Source organism: Eublepharis macularius, chromosome 17 (assembly GCF_028583425.1).
Source record: "Eublepharis macularius isolate TG4126 chromosome 17, MPM_Emac_v1.0, whole genome shotgun sequence".
In the NCBI taxonomy this organism is placed as follows: domain Eukaryota; kingdom Metazoa; phylum Chordata; class Lepidosauria; order Squamata; family Eublepharidae; genus Eublepharis; species Eublepharis macularius.
In genome coordinates, this window is record NC_072806.1 from 20,641,400 (window position 1) to 20,661,527 (window position 20,128).

The following is a 20,128-nucleotide window of genomic DNA, read 5'->3' on the forward strand; positions in this document are numbered from 1 at the left end:
CTCAGTCACCCCTCTCGCTGCCTTCTCCTTGCTGCTAATTCCCCCCAACTCACAAAGAGACCTCTCTTTTGGTAATACCAGCGTGCATCACTTTTAGAAATTAAAAATCAGGGGCACAGATGGAGGATAGATCATGCATGGTTTGTGGGATCATAGTTTACTGTTCCTCAAGGTGAAGAGCTAGTGAGCTGGCTGGGTAGCACAAGCCTAGACTTTCAGAGGTATGTTTCAGAGAGAAGCGTAGATTTGTTCATGAATTTGTTGGGTGCCTGCTTGTAGGAAAAGCCGATCTATCACAGAAACAGAAAATACAATTTCTATTTATCTGTTCTGTCGAAACTGAGGATGTTCCCACATTTCTGCCTGGCTTCAGGAGTTTCAAATTACCTGGTCTTGTTTCCAAAGTGGACTTGAAGTAGCAGGGATTTTTTGTTACTTTGTTGGTTTTCTTTTTTAAAAAAATCTTGAAACTTACAAAGAGCTCACTGCAGTTTGTTATAGCTTTCCATTCTTTGATATTTGTTTCCGCCTTCACATTTCTGATGCTAAAACATTGCAAAAAAGCAATGCAAAAAGATTTCATCAAGATTATTTGACTGTGGCTCTTCGGCCACATATGATATGTACCACGAACACCGACAAAAAAAAATCATCCTCATGCAGTTGTATGTAAAATTATGGGTCCCTGCCTAGAGGACCCTATTTGGGTAGAAAGGCAGCATAGAAATGTTTTAAATAAATAAATAAAATTACCTCGACTGCCTTATTATATTGACCACTTTGGGTCCATTTGCACATCTCAGTCAATAAGACGCGGGCAAAGATGCAAATGAAATGAAGGAACTGGAAAACATTGGGAAATATGCATATTGCGAATCTGGAATTAATCTGAGAAATTCTCTTCAGTAAACTGAAGTTTAAGAGGGTTGGTCTTCAGCTTCCAAAAGAAGAAAGGAATAAAACCGATTCTCCGCATGAGCAACTATTCTGCAGACCAAAGTTCTATCTAGCCTGACATTCTATTTCACAGAACAACCAACCAGCAGCCAAAGTCTTCCATTGTTATTTGCCCACCGGACTGACATTAAGCAGCACAATGTTTACAGCATGCCCCGAGGGTCTCTCTAGATGTGTAGGTTTTTAAAGTGTTGAGTCTGGGTTCCCCAGACCCCCCCCCCCTGGTTTGACCGTTTTAACACCACTCCCAGCGCTGCATGATGATATCATTTTGGTGATGTCATCACGCAGGGTGGAGCAGCAGAGGCAGCGTGCAGGGCTGGGAAGCCACCCGTGCCATTTGCCTCCCCGCAGGTGAGTGGCGCGGGCGGCCTCGCAGTCCCCCGTGCTGCCTTTTGCTTGCCCTGCAGGACAGGGGGCGGCTGGTTTGCTGTGCGTGCCCTGTCCTGCAGGGCAGGCAAAAGGCAGCATGGGGGGCTGTGAGGCCGCCCGCGCCATTCGCCTGCCCCGCAGGACGGGGTGCCCAGCCACCCCGTCCTGTAGGGCAGACGAATGGTGCGGGCGGCCGCACTGCCTTTTGCCTGCCCTGCAGGAAAGGGGGCGCATGGCAAGCCATCTGCCCCCTGGCTTGTGGGGCAGGCGAAAGGCAGCGCAGGAGGCTGCGAGGCTGCCTGCACTGCCGCCCGTGCGCTCCCGGCAGCTCGCAGCTGCTCCCAGGGCCCCCTCCCTGGTGGCGCCGGGGGCAGACTACCCACCCTGTCCCCCCTCGATCTGGCCCTGCCCTGATCCCTTAGGATGGAAAAGCCTGTGCTGTAGTTTGATTTCACTTTCCCTTCTGGTTGTTGGCTGCTGTAAGCAGAGGCCAGAGACGGCCCTGCTTTTGTTCAAATAAAACTTCCAATACTTCAGACTCAGTGTGCTTATGGAATGAGTACACTAATGAAGAGCCTGTTGCTAAACCCAAACTGCTGGTTAAACCAGTTTTGCAAACAGACTTTAGATCTAAGTTCTATTATTCGGGTTGCCAGCCCCCAGGGTGTGGCTGGAGATCTCCTGGAATTACAACTGATCTCCAGGTGAGAGATCAGTTCATCTGGAGAAAACAGCTGCTTTGGAGGGTAGACTCTATGACATTATGCCATTCTGAGGCCCCTCCCCTCCCCAAACCCCGCCTTCTCCAGACTCCACCCCAAAATCTCCAGGAATTTCCCAGGCTGGACCTGGCAACCCTATCTATTATCCCTCTGAAGGTATGACTTTGAAATTCCTAAACGTGCAGCAGTACGGTTGGGTGGGAAAGGTAAACAGCTTCTGCACTGGATCTTGATTTTTTTATTATTTAGATTTCTATAGCCTCCTTTGCTGGAAGGCTACTGCAGAGAGCATTACAACAGTAGCTAAAGCACTCGAAAAAAGCGACCAATGAACCATTCTTCAGAAATGTAACTTCGACAGATGTGGAAAGGATATATCCTGCAACAATTTCAATCTGTCCGTTTGCAGCAATAAGCCAGGCAGGTCAGAGCTCTTTCACCCCAACGTTTCCAGGATGAATGCTTGCAATGGCAGGGATCTAGAGGCATCAAAGTGAAATGCAGCTTCCTGAGTGTAGCAATTCCAGCTTTTGATTGATGGCAGCTCTTCAGTGGCAGCCGCAAGAACGGGAAAAAATGTTCTTTGCGTATGAAATGTTGTCCTTGGGAATTATGGGGCAAAGAACATTACAAAGAGTCTTGCTGACTGCAACCAAAGGTCCAGCAGTTCTGGCTTGCTTCCGAAGGCTGACCAGCTAGAAGCTTTAGTAAAGATGACAAGCAGGGTATAAAGGCAAAGATCTACCAGTGATGGTTTTCCCCACAACATCTAGTATTTAGAGGCAGATTACCTCTGTACATGGAGCTTTAATTTAGCCATCATCAGGGATGGACAACTAAGAGCCGAACTACACGATACGAATGACATGCGAACAACATGCAAACAAACTTACATGTGTCTCCCATTGTTTTCCTGTACACTTGCCAGTGCAGCCAGACTGTGCTTGATCCTGTGTCCATGCTGGCACAGGTTTCTTCTGTGCTCCTCCAAGAAACAGGAGTGGTATCCCATCATGCACCACCAGTGTGCGCATGCTTAAACCGTCCCCTGTAACCATCCCCTGCCCCCTATTGCCTTTCTGTGCAGGAAAAGGGAAGCAGAAGCAAAATAGAATCACCAACAGCGACTCAATGATATGGTCCGCAGACACTCGCCAATGTAAACCGCTTTTTTGCTGACACGGGCACAGAGCAGAGCCACGGACATGAGTTCATTGGGGGTAAAAGAGACACAGGAAGGTGAGGAAAAAAACCGAATCTGGCCACTCGTATAGACTCGTGTAATACGTCCCATCTAGTTCGGCTCTAAGATAAGCAGTTCCCACTAGTTTCAAATGGAGCTTGTGCAACGTCAACTTCCCACTGGATTGGATCCAATTCTGAGCACCCTGAATGCTCATGTCTGTATTCTCTTCATATTGTGATGACATCAGTTTGCCTAAGCTTGCTTCTTTCTGTGATGTACATTTGGAAAAAACCCAAAATGTGAAGTCATTCAAACTATGATCCTGCAAGCCGCTCTTTTGATCACCTATTGGCTAGTGCCAGTGTCATCAACAGCAACTACTAATACCTCACCACATTCTGATTTCAGCTGTAGTCAAAAGTTTTGGAGAAGAAGGGATGGATGTGCAAATAATCATGAGCCGTTTGTTAAGAAACACAAGAGGAGAAAAATAGCAGATGGCAGCCAGCTCTTTATAATGACGCCGTGCCATTTCAAGTAACTTCAAGGTCATGAGCCTTTCATCATCATTCCCTACTGAGATTAAGAGTGGAACTACAAGTGACAAAAGGCACAGGTTGGACACTTGTCAGCTTCCCACAAGTTTTGGCGGGAAATGTAGGCAGCTTGGCGGAATGTTGGACAAGTGACAGTTGAAAAGTCCATTGGACAGCAGTCAGAGAGCCAAGCTACAAGACTAGGATGCCTACATTTCCCATCAAAACTTGAGGGAAGCTGACAAGTGTCCAACCTGTGCCTTTTGTCACTTGTAGTTCCGCTCTAAGTCTGATTATGTGGAACTGGAATAAGCAGATCATCTTTCCCTGGTTACGCCCTCCTCCCAACTCCTTTCCTTCCTCTTTTCAGCTACTTTAGTGACTGTAAGTTCCTCTGGGCAGGGACTTGTTATGCTTTAAACATATTAACTCAAGAAAAGTGGGCCTTTTCTCCATGGGGCAAAAGTCTATCTTTGTTTTCCTCACAGGTTTCTGTTCCATGTGCAAATTCAGGTGCATGTAAAGCATAAAGGACCCCAACCCCAATCCCATACTCACTCATTTTTTTTTCCAGGCGAAGAGGCTGAGCCTAGGAATAGCATTGCAGCTGACGAAGTCTCGAGGGTATCGGTTGACCCGGAAAACGTTCCTGGGTACCTCCCTGAGGTTGGTGTTGTCACAGATGACCCGCGACAAGGAGACTGTACTGAGGGTCCTGCGTTGGTCATGTGTGAATACGCTAGGATTCTCCCACCAAAATCTAGACAGGAAACAGAAAAGCTGCTTCATGTTCTACCACCTCACTTTGCTTCAGAAAGCCTGGGTCACTGCCATTTTTGGGGAACAAAATATCACAGTGATGCTATGAGTGGAATCTCATTCTTTGGTGCTAGATCCAGAGGAGTTAGCCATGTTAGTCTGTAGTCACAAAATAGTAAAGAGTCCAGTAGCACCTTTAAGACTAACCCACTTTATTGTAGCATAAGCTTTCTGAAAAAGAGAGCTGTGGTTCTCAAAAGCTTATGCTACAATAAAGTGGGTTAGTCTTAAAGGTGCTACTGGACTCTTTGCTATGCTTTGGTGTGTATGCAGAGGGGGAGAGAATGGAGTTGGAGAAGCATTTACTGGGGAACATTTTCAGAATAATACAGCTGTAGTCAGAGGCTTTGATCACATCAGGAGAAGACTCTGGAAAAGGCAATAACACTAGGAAAAGTTGAAGGCAGCAGGAAAAGAGGAAGGCCCAAAATGAGATGGTTTGACTCAATAAAGGAAGCCACGTCCTCCAGTTTGCAAGATCTGATCAAGTCTGTTAATGACAGGACATTTTCATTAATAGGGTCACCGTATAATGTAATGTATGTTTTAATGAAATTTATATATAATAGATTTTAATGTGTCTGATTGCTGTTTGCTGCTTTGAGCCTGTGTGTGGGGAGATCAGGGTTCAAATGCAAAAAATAAAATAAAAAATAAATAAGGTAAGTTGGAAGCGACTTGATGGCACACATGCAGAATCAGGGAAGGGTGCTGGACTAATGTGGACGCATCCACGCAATCTCATTTTGTCAGCTAGGAGCCCACTAAATCTCAACAATTTGTGAAATTTTCAGTTTCCCCCCCCTTTTGGCCGTGCTGTCGCTCCTTTCCCCTTGAACCAATTCACAGTGATTTCCAGTATTTCGTATTCACTCACCTGTCCCCATCACGGAGGTTCTTGAACTGGTGGCTAATGATACATGACAGAAGAGGACCAACCCTGCTGTTGGGTATTAAGGGCTCAGCTACGGCCCCCACCCAGAGGTCAATGTTCTCGGGTGTCCCATAAAGTTTGATGAACTTCTTTGCTAGCGCTGGATTTCTGAGAACTGCAGCAAGTTCAACTTCATTGCGTGGCCGTGACAGGCCACAGAAGCCTCTCCAAGCGTTATAAGCTGTGCAGCAAGAACAGAGATCAGTGAGTGAGGAGGGGCCCCCTTTTTCATTCAAGAAGAATCTGACTTTTTCCTAAAGGGATGTGCCCCAGTGAATAATACTGACTCCTTGGTAAAGGCAGTGCTTCTGCAAGGCAAGCTACAGTAATGTGGTTAATTTGGGATGCCGACTCTTTGCTACATGATATGCTCTGAAGAGATCAGGACAGATAGGGATGAATGTTTGATCCTGACGATGGATGGCTGACCTCCAGTGAAAGAGACCTGCATCTCTCTGCATCAAATTGCCCATAATAAGGGACTTAGTGGCAGGGCTTTTTTTCAGCTGGAACACGGTGGAATGGAGTTGCGGAACCTTTGAAAATGGTCACATGTCTGGTGGCCCCGCCCCCCGATCTCCAGACAGAGGGGAGTTGAGATTGCCCTCCGTGCCACGGCGCGGAGGGCAATCTCAACTCCCCTCTGTCTGGAGATCAGGGGGCGGGGCCACCAGCCATGTGACCATTTTCTCCGAGGGCAGCCCACTGAGTTCCACCACCTCTTTTCCCAGAAAAAAAGCCCTGCTTAGTGGTAAGGGATTTGCTTTATATGCCGAAGGACCCAGGATGAATCCTTGCCATCTTCAATCAAAGTCAGCAGGTGACATCAAAGACCTCTACTTTACGTGTTTATTTTATTACTTAATTTACTTCGTTGGTACCCGACCTTTCTTCCCAATGGGAACCCAAAGAGGCTTACATTCTGTTCTCCGCCCTTCCATTTTATCCTCACAATGGCTCTGTGAAGTAGGATGGACTGAGATTGTGCGACTGGCCCAAAGGTCACCCAGCAAGCTTCCATGGCAGAGTGAGGATGCGAACCTGGGGCTCGCAGATCACTCAACCACTACACCACACTAGCTTTCAAAGACTTAAGTCCTCAGAGAAATGTTACTAGTGAGAGCATATGATAGTGAGCTTGACAGACCGGTGGTCTGTGTAAGGTGGCGTCATGTGATCCCACAGCATAATGCTTCTAGCTGAGCAAAATTGAAACTTATACCATATAATGCTACCTGGGAATCCCAGACAGGCCAGTTCAGGGTATTTTGGAGACCATTCTGGATAACCCCAAACGCCTTCTGTTTTTTGCATATAAGGCATGTCATGAAAATTTGGCTCAGCCCTAACCATCCTCACCTATAGGCAATTGTAGATTGGTGGGTGGCACCTGTCTGCGTTACCTGGCAGGCCATGATCTCGGCCACGTTGCATATTCAGAGAGGGTAAATCCAGTCCAGTTGTAGTTTGTTCAAAGAGGTGGTTCCTGAGTGCCTCCACTACAAATTGGTCTTGTCTGAATAATTTGGCAGGCTTAGCCAACATACCTCGCAGAATAGGGTCAATTCCTCCTACAAAAACGAAAACAAGTGCTAAAAAACAATAACTGTCATCTTTATTTCTAAAAGCACTTAAGTTTCGCTAGGCTGGAAGACAGAGAGAACTAAACAGAGATTCCTGCCTGCAGTCTGGAAGTCTCAGATCATTTTTTAAAACTAGCATTCCTGACTGCATATATAGGTCTGGAAACATAGGTTACAAAAAGTGGTTTGACACCACAGCTTTCCAGAATTGTGACAAGGTGATCTGTTAACTCCACACGTAACATGAAACTAGTAGTTTCCTTTTGCTTTTTTCCGTCTCTGAGGGCCATCATTGAATCAACCATTTACCATTTACCATGGACTGCATCACTTCCGTTCACTTTTCCAAACTAGGTTCCCCTATGAGAAGGGTTTGGTGGAAAGCAGAATGACTTCACCCAGTTCTACCCAAGTTTTGCCATGGATTACAACCTGCCAAATAACTTTCAGAATCCATTTCAGGTATTCATTGAGGGTCCTAGTGGGACATTCCAAATTGCATATAAGGGGATACTGAATGTATCCCTGGAGCAAGAATGATGCTCTTGTTTTATGTTGCCCTCATGAACCTATTCATCATTTCCCCCTACTGTAGCCCTGACCTGGAGGTCCCAAGCTAGCCTGATCTCATCAGCTCTTGGAAGCTAAGCAGGGTTAGCCCTGGTTCGTACTTGGGTGGGAGACCATCAAGATAGACAAGGGTTGCTAGACAGAGGCGGGCAATGGCAAACCAGTTCTTGCCTTGAAAATCCTACGGGGTTGTCATCAGTCAACTGCAACTTGATGGCATTTTTTTAAAAAATGGCTAAAGGTAAAGGTAGTCCCTTGTGCAAACACCGAGTCATTACTGACCCATGGGGGACATCACATCACGATGTTTTCTTGGCAGACTTTTTACAGGGTGGTTTGCCATTGCCTTCCCCAGTCATCTACACTTTACCCCCAGGAAACTGGGTACTCATTTTACCGACCTCAGACGGATGGAAGGCTGAGTCAACCTTGAGCCGGCTACCTGAACCCGGCTTCCACCAGGATAGAACTCAGGTCATGAGCAGAGTTTGGGCTGCAGTACTGCAGCTTAAGAAAAGCCCTGCAGACCAAGGGTCTATCTGGTCAAGCAATCATTCTCAGACACAAACCACAGGAAGTCTGTAATTAGAACCTTGTATCGCCTGTAGCTTGCCTCCAGCATTTAGTATCTATAGGTACACTGCCTCTGAATATGGGTGCTCTCTTTAGATACCATTGCTAATAATCGTTGATAGACCTATATCCTCCATGTACTTGCTGGCTCAGAGGCTGTTCTGTTCCTTTCTTTGATGGGAAAGCTGCTCTGCTTTTTACATTATTCCTTGCTTGGGTTGCCAACCTTCAGGTGGGGGCTGGAGAGCTCCTGGAATTATAACTGATCTCGACTACAGTGATCAGTTCCCTCTGAGAAAATGGCTGCTTTGGAGGATGAACTCTATTGCATTATATTCTGTTGAGGTCCCTCCCCATCCCACCCCCAGGCTCCACCCCCAAATCTCCAGGAATTTCTCAAGCCAGAGTTGGCAACCCTATTCTTATCCCTAGCATGGCTGCTCATTACAACAGTTGAAGAGTCTTATTGAATCAGACAAAAGGTTCTGTACACACAAATCAGCTTTGTTGCATAGCTCTGTGCAGGAGTCATTTCATAGAAAAAGAGCTGGAGGAACTCATGAGCATACCTCATTAGCATACCTCATTAGCATATGCCACGGCCCTTGACATCACTGGCAGTGTATCATTAGCGTAACTGATTTGCATATGCCACACCTCCTGACATCAACTAGTCTGGCTGTTTTGGACCCAATCCTGGCCATTCAGGGCCGATATTGGGCCCAAAATGGCAAAAAAGGGGCTGAAAATGGCTGAAAAGAGGCCTAAAATGGTCAGGATCAGGCCGCTGCTGAGTGGGAGAGTGATCCACCACCTGTCAGAGGCCCAATCTGGGCCGTTTTGGCCCCAATCCAGGCCAAAATGGGCCCAAATGGCCGAGCGGTGGGTGGGGCCACCTGACATGTGACCTCTTTGGGGAAATGCTGGAACTGCGTTCCTGCGCGTTCCCCCTCGAAATAAGCTCTGGCTCTGTGTCTCAAGCAAGAGAGCAGACATTTCCTAATTTTCAGAACTTCTGCAGTGTCCTTTTCTTCCCCCAGAATGACCTTTATTCTACCCTTAAAAAACTCAAGTGCTTTAAGCTTTTCTTAAAGATGTGGTGGGTGGTGGTTTTTTTGTTATATGCTTAATTTCAGCACAGCATAGCGCAACCGCACTTCTGAGGTAAAGATGTCAGCTATCTTTCCACAGTCAAGGATGCAGAGAGCTGGCATGCGGTCAGACTCTACCTAGTCTCACGACACTCCACGGAGCTAAGAATTGTCGCTGGAGAGGAATTCGGCTCACAAGCTGGTAACGGGCATCCAAGCGGTTCACTGAAGGACGGACTGTAGCATGTCCAAAACGGAAGGCATTGGTGAAGACGCTGGAGATACGAGGGTCCACTGAGGAGTTGTAGCCTTGGTAGCGTTTCAGGATTCTCCCAGAAATGGGATCCAGGAGTTCAGGCAGGTAATCTGTGTATGTAATTTTCTGCAAAGGAAGTGGGGAGTAAACACGAGACAACTGGTGTCAAAGGAGAAGTGACTTCAAGTTGTTACTCCCTGAACATGGGTTCGTGGGCAGCTCTCATGCCAGTAAAAGAACAACCATACCCACACAGCACCCATGAATTTTAAAAGACCTAAACACAGCGTCGTCTTAAGAAGAGTTGCTCTCTCTCTCTGTGAGGAACTGGGATCCTACCAACACAATTTTACAGGCCAAGAGGGCCAGAGATGTAATAAACAAGTTCTGGCTCACATTACATCCAGGGCCCTATCAGCATCCATACAGAGGATACTTCAGGTATCTGGCTAGGGTTGCCAGGCCCCCTCAAGCTCCCAGCGGGGGATCTGGGCCTGGTTCTTGCCTCTGTCCTGTGTGTGTGTGTGGGGGGGGTGCACGCGTGCTCCCACAAAGCACGATGATGTCACTTCCAGGAAGTGACATCATCATGCTGCACACGTCCCCCCCAGCACATCCACACTCCGCAGGGGCTCGCATTGGGGGCTGCTGTGGAGCGCAGGAACACTCCTGCACTCCACAGCAGCCCAAAACATGCCCATGGATCAGGCCTGTTTTGGCCCAGATTGGGCCCATTTTGAGCCACTGCGGAGCGCAGGAGCGCTCCTATACGCTGCAGCGTCCCAAAATGGGCCCGATCTGTGCCAAAACGGGCCAGATCCACAGCTGTTTTGGGGTGGATCGGGCCCGTTTTGGGACGCTGCAGCACGCAGGAGCGCTCCTGCGCTCCGCAGCGCCTCAAAACGGGCCCGATCTGTGGGAGCGCGCAGCTCTGCAGGGGAGCACGCACAGAGGGTGCGCGCCTCCCCTCTGGCCAGGTAAGTGGGGGCGGGGTGTGAGGGGCGAGGGCGGGGGATTCCCCGCCCCCACTGGGGGTCTGGCACCCCTATATCTGGCCCACCTTCAGCCCAGCACCTGCCGAGACAAAGCAGCTTACATCTGACTTCACTAGAGCAGATGCAACAGTTTGCTCCGTACCTGCATGAGAGCCCCTACAATCTTCCGGGCCTCCTGGTACAGCGTCTCACTGTCCCAGTGCACATTCAGCCGCTTCAGCTCAGTGGCCAGGCGGTTGTGCTCTCGCAAGAAGAGCGTTTGCAGCGCTGTCAGCTCCGGCATTTCGTCAACCCGGAAGTCCCCTTAAAAAAACCAGAATTTGTCTGTATGTTTATGTAACTCCTACACCACCTTTCTCTGAAGGAAAGACACTGACGGCTGCTTACGTAACTAAAAAAGATACAGGATAAAGTAAGGCCAAGTAACTATGCTGCTTACACTCCAATTAGAAGAAAATCAGGATGGACACAGAATTGAATTCAATACCTCCCGTGCGTCCCGTGACTACCTTGGTAGCGTGAAACCGTTGAAAACATGGGACGCGAAACAGTTACTGAGAGCCAAGCTACAATTGACGAATGACACTTGAACGGCAAGTGAACAGACTCACGTGTATTCTTCCCTGTTCATTTGTGCTCCACTTGATCCACTTGATCATTTGTCACTTGTAGCTTGGCCCTAAGACAATTGAAAGACCAAGTGTGAAAGAGAGGTCTTTGAAAACTGCCTGTATTTGAGGAGGCATGATAAAACTCTTGGAGAGGGAATTCCATGATGTTGTGTTCGGTGGTGAGAAGGTTTTTTCCCTAAGGCCTCACTCAGGGCTTTTTTTCTGGGAAAACAGGTGGTGGAACTCAGTGGAGGAACTCAGGACCGCACAATGATGTCACTTTGGGTCAGCTGGAACAAGGGGAGAGTTTTTTAAAGTTTAAATTGACCTCGGTGAAAATGGTCACATGGCTGGTGGCCCTGCCCCCCATCTCCAGACAGAGGGGAGTTTAGATTGCAGCGCAGAAGGCAATCTAAACTCCCCTCTGTCTGGAGATCAGGGGGTGGGGCCACTGGCAATGTGACTATTTTTAAGAGGTGCCGGAACTCCGTTCCACCGTGTTCCCGCTGAAAAAATGTCCTGGTCACCACTAAATAGATGAGAGTGTGCCTTCCTAAGACATGCTGTGTGAAGGCAACCCCTCCTCATCTAGGTAGTTCCAGGTGGGTAGCTGTGTTGGTCTGCAGTAGAACAGCAAGATTCGAGTGCAGTTGCACCTTAGAAACCAGGTAGATTTCTAGGGTATCAGCTTTCGAGAGTCACAACTCCCTTTGTCTTAGAAAAGCTCATACCCTGGAAATCTAGGCCGTTTCCAGATGGCTTACCTGCACCCACAACGTCACGCCATGTTGCAGGGAAAATGTGAAATATCGCATTTTCTTGTGCGAGTTTTAAGCGACGTCACATGACGTCACTCAAAACTCGCATGAGAAAATGCGATATTTCGCGTTTTCCCCGCAACATGGCGCGACGTTGCAGGTGCAGGTAAGCCATCTGGTAACGGCCCTAGTTGGCCTTTAAAGTGACCCTGGACCCTAATCTTGCTCAGTATGCCAGCTAGAGATTTCTCTGGTTAAGAGAACTGAAACTGCTGTGATGATTCTGAAGCAGTGCTTGGTTGCTATGGTGAAGCAGGTAAAGGTGAACAAGTTGAAAAAGACAGCAGTGATGCTGGTAAGTAAGGCTGAAGTTTTTGAGGGTCAGGTGCTCCCCATGTTTGATGGGGTACAGCTGACCTTTGCTGCTTCAGTTAGCAGTCCTGGGGGGGGGGGATGTTGTTTCAGCGTGTTGTTTCATCTAGCACTGTTGCTGGAGAAACAGATAAATTCTGCTGCTGCAAAAAAAAAAGCTTTCCTCCATTTTCATCTGGCGTACATGTAGGCTTGATCCAGCCTTGATCCAGCCAATGTAGCCACCTGGATCCACACCACAGTAACCCCAAAATGGCACTGTTGCAATAAACTCTGGATGGAACTGACCATGAATGCAATTTGACAGTTCAGCTTCTGCCAAATGCTGCAGCTCTATGATTATCAGAAGCAAGCCATATTACACAGATCCTGTCGGTTCGTGTCTGGGTTCAATTGGTCATTATTTATAAACCCTTTCATGGCCTGGGGCAATGATTGCCCATGTGGCACAGTGGAAAAAGTGTTAGACTAGGATGTGAGAGAGCCCATTTCAAATCTCCATGGATGCTTGCTGTGTGACTTGGGGCCAGTCACTTCCGTTCAGCCTAACCTTCCTTGCGGAGTGGCTGTTGTGAGGATAAAATGAGGGAGGAGAGATGTTGGAAGCTGCTAGGGTTCCCTAAGAGTGGGATATAATTTATTTCATTATTAATGTTATTTACTGTTATTAATGTTATAAACATCTATAGGACTGCGACTTCTTTTATGTACCACTGGGTCTGGCTTGGTTCATCTGACAAAGGCCTTTTAAGAACCCTTCCCACTTACCAGAGGAAGTCATAAAAACCTCCATGCTTTTGACCTTTTGTGGACTGAGTAAAACAGAACTTTATAGGAGGGTACTTTTGTTGCTGGGCTTTCATATTAGGTTGATTCTACAAGGGTTGCCAGCTCCTGATTGGGAAATTCCTGGAGATTTGGGGGGTGGACTGTGGGGAAGGTAGGGCTTGGAGAGAGGAGGGACCTCATCAAGTTATAATGTCATATAGTCTATTCTCTAAAACAGCCATTTTTTTTCTGAGAGAACGGATTTCTGTTGTTTGGAGATAAGCTGTAATTCCAGATTTCCAGCCACCACCTGGAGGTTGGCAACCCTAATATTTGAAACTAAATTTTTCCGCTAATGGAAAGAGGGGGCAGTAGTTTTCACCAGGGCTTTTTTTCTGGGAAAAGAGGTGGTGGAACTCAGTGGGTTGCCAGCACAGGGGGCAACTCTTGGCGGGAGGTGGTGCCCCCTGGTACCATATGAGCGTGCGCAAAGTGCATGCATGTTCCCAGGACCAATGATATCACTTTGGGTCAGCTGGAACAAGGGGGGAGTTTTTAAAAGTTTAAATTGCCTTTGGCAAAAATGATCACATGGCTGGTGGCCCCGCCCCCTGATCTCCAGACTCCCCTCTGTCTGGAGATCAGGGGGCGGGGCCACCAGCCATGTGACCATTTTCAAGAGGTTCCGGAACTCCGTTCCACTGCATTCCAGCTGAAAAAAAAGCCCTGGTTTTCACCAATTCCCTCTTCTTGCTGCAGATTTGCCCTTCATCCCCTTGGGGCGACCCATAAGCTCTGTGTGTGTATGTCCGAGTCTTTTTGAGAAAGGCAAAGTATCAGTGCTGCTAAATAAAGAAAGAAACATGATCTGTTAGGCCATGACTTACCCGCTTGAAAACAGGGGATTTTGTGCTGTGGATCAGTTACGAGGCAGGCAGTTGATCGTTCATTGGGGAGGAAGGGGAGGAAGGCCAAGCCTTTATCTGTGAAGTTCTTGTTGACAGCCATCAAACCCTCACTTGTACCATTTCGCAGCTCCTGTGCCACTCTCACTTCATTTCCGTACACCTGGCTGGCATCAATAAAGGCTGTGATAACGTTGATCTGGTTTCGAATGGCAAAGCTGCCATTGCATACAGGGGCTGCCCGGGTGAAGGGAAGACAGCTTATGTTCACAATCCGGGGGTCATCGCAGGGTAACTGAAGCAAAAATGAAAGTAGAATTAAACCCCCATACTCAGAAAACCAGAATTCTCTTTTCTCTCAAGCAAAGAAGAATATGAGGGCCAGTCTACACTTCATCTAAATGTCTGGCTGCTACTGCCTCCCATCTCTTGGCTGTGTCACCAGTTCCCATCTTCATTTTGGGGTGAATCATCGTGCAGTGAATTTGGGCTGACTGAGGTTCGTCTTTCCCCAAGGGTCTCTTGTGATGCCACAAAAGATGCTGAAGTGCTGTAACTGGGTTTCATGCTACAGCATCATCTGTGAAGTCACAAAATGTCCTGGAGGAATCCACAAGAACATACGTTTTTGCATAGCACTGTTGGTAATTGACGAGCAATGGCTGTAGAGGGGGCTAGAAGAAGCCAAGGAGACCCACGAACCTTGATGGGGAAGCAAGGAGGCACTTTGTCGCATGTGGTGCTGCAAACCCTTGTCTGCTCAGCAAGGCCCAGATCCAAATCATGGTCGAGAAACTGGCCCCACTGCATGAACATGACAGATCGTTGCTGGTCCTCGGTGAACTTGTCATTGGGAAAGCTGACGATCTCATTGGACACAGCCCGGACCTGTAGCAGGGAAGATGCGCCTGTCAGCAAGCACTCAACTGCTCACCTGTCCTGAGATATTTCTCTTGTGCAAGTGGTCAGTGTACCAGAAATGGCTAGCAAGTGAAATTTCTTTGTGAGTGAATAACTGCTGAGGGAATACTAATTATTTCAAATCAATATTCCTCCCCCCCAATAACTTCCATAGGTTGGCTTCCTGTCCCAAATAACTCTGGTTTACCAAGCCCCCTTTCCTCGGTGTTTCCTGAGACCCAGTGTGGTGTAGTGGCTAGAGTGAACAGACTAAGAACTGGGCCACCCAGGTACAATTCCCCATTCGGCCATGAAAGCTGGCTGGGTGACCTTGGGCCAGTCACGCTGTCTTGGCCTGACCTACGTCACAGGGTTTTTATGAGGAAAAAATGGAGGAAAAGCCACTTTGGGTCTCCATTGGGAAGAAAGGCAAGGTATAAATAAAGTAAAATAAAAAAATAAATATAATAATCAGGGCTCATTTCAAGGGGGAATGCACAGGAATGCAGTTCCGGCAGTTCCCCAAAGAGGTCACATGTCAGGTGGCCCCACCCACCTGACTCTCTGCCATTTTGGGCCTGATTGAGGCCAAAATAGCCCAGATCGGGCCTCTGACGGGTGGTGGATCACTCTCCCGCCATCAGAGGCCCGATCCTGACCATTTTGGGTCCCTATTCAGCCATTTTCAGCCCCCTTTTGCCATTTTGGGCCCAATTTTGGCCCTGAATGGCCAGGATTGGGTCCAAAACAGCCAGGATAGGTGATGTCAGTGGGTGTGGCATATGCAAATCAGTTATACAAATGACACTAATGCCGGTGGTGGCAAGGGGTGTGGCATATGCTAATGAGTTATGCTAATGAGTTCCTCAAGCTCTTTTTCTACGAAATGACCCCTGATGATGATGATGATGATGATGATGATGATGATGATGATGATGATAATAATAATAATAATAATAATAATAATAATAATAAACAAATCTCTCCTTTCCATAGCTTTTGTGCTCCTTTCTTCAATCCCAAATCTTTATCACATCCAGAATGAAAAGCAGAAATCCAGATCTTAAAAGTACAAATGAAATTAATCAGACATGAGCTCCGAGTCCTTACCAAGGGCAAAGGAAATCCAGAATACAGCTTAGTTTCTGTCCAGCCACGTGGGACAGAGACACCATCTTCATACTCCTGAGGTAGCCACCTGACATATGGCCGGTTTGAAGCTCCCAAAGTAGGGTTTCTTCTGCAATATTCCATGAAAACCAAACATTCATTTGGAAAAGTAGAACGAGAAGAAGGAGGTTCTTACTACAGGGGAGGGTAAAATCATGGCGGCAAGGAGCACACTTTTCTGTCAAAAGGTCCCTGGTTCAATGCCCAGTATCTCCATGTCAAAAACTGCCACCAGCCCAAGTAGACAGTACCATGGCACAAAGGCTGACGTTTGTTAAAGCCTCAGTTTGCCAGTCTGTAATATGGGGATGCTAGCACTGGCTGTCCTTACAGAACTGTTGTTAGTAAGATGTAATGCACACGAGAGCAGTGTATGGATCCAAAATCTATACATTATTTTTGAAAAACAAAATATTTATACCCCACCTCCCCTTTTGTGGCTCAAAGTGGCTTACAATCTATAATTAAAAGAAAATCAATAAAAAACAACCACTCCCCCAAGTCCCTGTAGCTCATATTTCATTAAATACCTTACAAAACTTCCAGGTAGTCTTAAAACAATTGCCATATATTAACTTGCTATCCAGTGTTTATATATTTTGTTGTATTGCAACTTCGAAATTTCATCACAACTTGTCCATTTTTTCTATATGTATATAGTTTTGTTGGGAAAATTAATTTTTTAAAAAAAAAATCCCTTACAAACAATAACAGAACAGGCAGTTTGGGAGGCTGCCGTCTTTAGAGGAAGACAGGGGAGGAATTGCTGGTATCATTTCCCCTATGTTGCGTGTGGGGAGGGGGGGCAGTAAGGTGATCAATCCTGGGTTAGGAAATCCTGGAGATTTGGGGGTGGAACCTGTAGAAGGGGAATTTGGTTGGGAATTTCACCTAGAATCTATGGTATACCACACAGTTTGCCCTCTGAACTGCCATTTTCTCCAGAGGAACTGATCTTTGTAGTGAAAATATCAATTCCAGGAGATCTCCAGGCCCCACTGGAAGGTTGGCCACCCTAGGAATTAGCTCCTTTGAGGTCACTTTTGTTCTCCCTCACTGAGCTAGAGGCCTGTGAGAGAAACTCAGGGAAACTCCGTGAGTTGTTTTATGGCTGGTGAGAGACTAGAACATGGGACTTCATCATGACTCACAATTTGATCTCCTTGCCACAAGAGCGGCATCTGCAAGGAGTTCTTGCTGTACGTCCTTCCCCTCCCCCCTAAACAGTAATGGTTTTTATTTTGGCTTGTACGTGACATTGTCATGCTTTCTTCAACTTCCCAGGTTTTCCCCAACTCCATAGTGGATTTTATGTAATCCACTTTGAGTCTCAGTGAGAAAGGCGGACTATAAATGACATAAATAAAAATAATTCCTGAAAGATTATATTAAAAGAAAGTTTAAGGAGAGCGTGAATAAGAAGGTCGAGATTTCCACACCTCCTGATCCACATCTGCTACCGTTTCCCCCTGGAGGAGTTTTTGCTGCTTTCTTTTTCATCTCTTGAAATACATACAATGGCAAAAAAAGCCTGCCAATAGGAAGCGGGGTTTCCAACTGTGGCTTGGGAAATTCTTGAAGATTTTTGGGCGGCATCTGGGAATGTAGAGTTTGGGGAGGGAATTTAAGGAGATGTGCTATCACATCCTGAGATGGCATGTCCAGGTCAAAGGTCAGCTCCTCCCTCCCCTGTATCAGGTCAGTTCCCTCCAAAATTCAGTTTTTAAATATCATGCCTCCCATGAGACTTTTCTCCCAACTTACTTCCATTATAAGCTTCTGTATTTATGTGTTCAGTATATCATAATCACACCCTGAGTGTTTGTCCTGGTATAACAGGCTCTATCATGTTATAATAATAATAATGTGTTTATATACCGCTCTTCTAGAGAGATTAGTGCCTCACCCAGAGCAGTGAACAAGTTAGTGTTATTATTATCCCCACAATACAACTGGGGAGCTGGGGGCTGAGAGGAGCGACTTACTCAAGGCCACCTACTGAGCTCATGGCAGTAGTGGGACTTGAACCAGTAGAGTGCTGATTTGCAGCTGAACCGCTTAACCACTGTGCTACAGCAGCTCTCTCTTATGTTTTGTTCCACTCAGCCTAAAAAAACCTTACAATTGTCTATGGGTTTTTCTCAGTGTTTAAGGAGAAATATCTATCCATAAAAATCCACCCAAAATTCTAGTAAACAGCAGCCCCATTCCTCTCTCAATCCTCAACTGTCTTCTGGCCTTTGTATTTTTACTGTCTTTATGGTATACCATAGAGGAAACAGCATTCACATGCTGTAGCTACTCTAGGACTTTTGTTTCTTCCAACCTTTTGGTACCTCACAGAGTTCATCCCCCAAAACTGAAATTTCCCACAAGGGAACCTATGTCTGTGGTCTAGAGATCATTTGTAATTCCAGAAGAACTCAAGGCCCCACCTTGAGGTTGTTAATCCTAGTGGTGAGGGGAAGGAAAAGGGTGGGACAGAAAACACAGAAAAAAATCATTGTGCAAGCCAGGGCTTTGTTGCCACAGTAGCAATGAGCGAGAAATGGGGACTGCCCCTGTACCACACCCTCTCTCACATCCTTCTAAGAGCTGGAATCTCACATGTTATTGCATTCGCCTGTAATTGTCCGGTAGGGACTCTTCTCATCACAGTCACATGTGATCAGCTCTTGCTGGGCACATCCAGTCGCCTTGTAGATTATTTGCTTGTGGGCTGATGTGAGCACATCTAGAGGAGTAAAGGGAGAGGTGTCACCAGTGGTCTGTGGAGATTTATTTTCTTTTATTTATGTCATTTATAGTCCACCTTTCTCACTGAGACTCAAGGCAGATTACACAGTGTGAAATTAGTACAGTCAGTCTCAAGGACAATTTCATAAACAATGCCAATAAACACAAGTTTACAAAGACATTAGCAAAAATCAAATACAGAGATCAGAGCTTGGATCCCATGAATGTATTCCACACGTACTTTGCTTTGCCCACAGCAGAACACAATCTCTGCTACGGAGCTTGCTTCTTCTGGTTAAGAGCAACGGGACTCTAATCTGGAGAGCCGGGTTTGATTCCCCGCTCCTCTGCTTGAAGCCAGCTGGGTGACCTTGGGTCGGTCACAGCTCTCTCAGAGCTCTCTCAGCCCCACCCACCTCACAGGGTGTTTTGTTGTGGGGATAATAATAACATACTTTGTAAACTGCTCTGAGTTGGTGTTAAGTCATCCTGAAGGGTGGTATATAAATCGAATGTTGTTGTTGTTAGAATGTAAATGAGCGCCGCAGCGGATGTTGTCCTCTGCTGCGGCCAGAGGGAAGAGAAACCCACAAGAAAAGCACACACAAGATCCAAGCCAAGGGCCATAGAAAAGGGGCCAGTCTGAGAGAAGAACTCAGTTGCTGATTATTTCATGGCTGGAGTGAGACTGGAAACTGCCTGGGGCTGATATCAGCAGGCTTAAACTGTAGTGATTCTGCCCAGGATTGTACAGTTTGAGAAAACTGGAACTGGTTTAAGAAATTTTGAAATGATAAACTATCAACAAGTATTGAAGGAAAACCTTTTCCCTATTTATGAATTATATTCTAATAGTCCATTGTTCTTCTCTCTGTTTTGATTACGTTAGAGAGTTCTCCCCTCGCCCCCAGTATTGTTTTATGAAAGTAACTTTTTTTTAAAGGCAGTCTTAAAATGATTGAGATCCTTCCCCACACCGTGCACAGAAATACTTTGAAGCAAACTCTGAGGCTGTCAAAGCACAGCAGAGAAAGATGAGGGGATGCAGGAGACGTTGTTGAGGTAGACCTATATATATGCCTTATTTTGTCCTGGGGTGAATGTAAGTTAATATGAAAGAGAACCTAGCTGCTTTTAGTCCCATTAGGAAAAAAGACAGCTACTCTGATTAAGTCTGTCTTTTTTTCTACAGCAGCGAATAGCTGCCCAGGCAGCCATTTTCAATCTGAGAAAAGGAACAGAACTTTCCTGAAGTACCCTGGTCCCAATACATTTTGCATCTGCTTTTTACTTCTAAAGTCATGGGTCATTTGA

General features: G+C 46.6%; 1 protein-coding gene across 3 annotated transcripts in view; it reads right to left on the reverse strand.

Moving 5' to 3' along the window:
* Positions 1 to 20,128, reverse strand: part of LOC129344790 (myeloperoxidase-like) — a 46,141-nt gene that overhangs the window by 12,714 nt on the left and 13,299 nt on the right. For 2 of the 3 annotated variants that reach the window (XR_008598412.1, XR_008598411.1), the window contains exons 5-13: positions 18,686 to 18,812; positions 16,019 to 16,148; positions 14,711 to 14,896; positions 13,991 to 14,303; positions 10,737 to 10,897; positions 9,482 to 9,725; positions 6,930 to 7,097; positions 5,470 to 5,707; positions 4,332 to 4,533 (exon numbers count right to left, since the gene is read on the reverse strand). Coding sequence is in view for 1 of the 3 variants with exons in the window: in XM_055001678.1 (XP_054857653.1) it covers positions 4,332 to 4,533; positions 5,470 to 5,707; positions 6,930 to 7,097; positions 9,482 to 9,725; positions 10,737 to 10,897; positions 13,991 to 14,303; positions 14,711 to 14,896; positions 16,019 to 16,148; positions 18,686 to 18,812 (1,769 nt within the window). In the remaining 2 variants the exon portion in view is untranslated. Of the gene's footprint in view, positions 1 to 2,221; positions 3,506 to 4,331; positions 4,534 to 5,469; positions 5,708 to 6,929; positions 7,098 to 9,481; positions 9,726 to 10,736; positions 10,898 to 13,990; positions 14,304 to 14,710; positions 14,897 to 16,018; positions 16,149 to 18,685; positions 18,813 to 20,128 lie in introns of those variants that run through there. The other variant, XM_055001678.1, reaches the window with a different exon arrangement.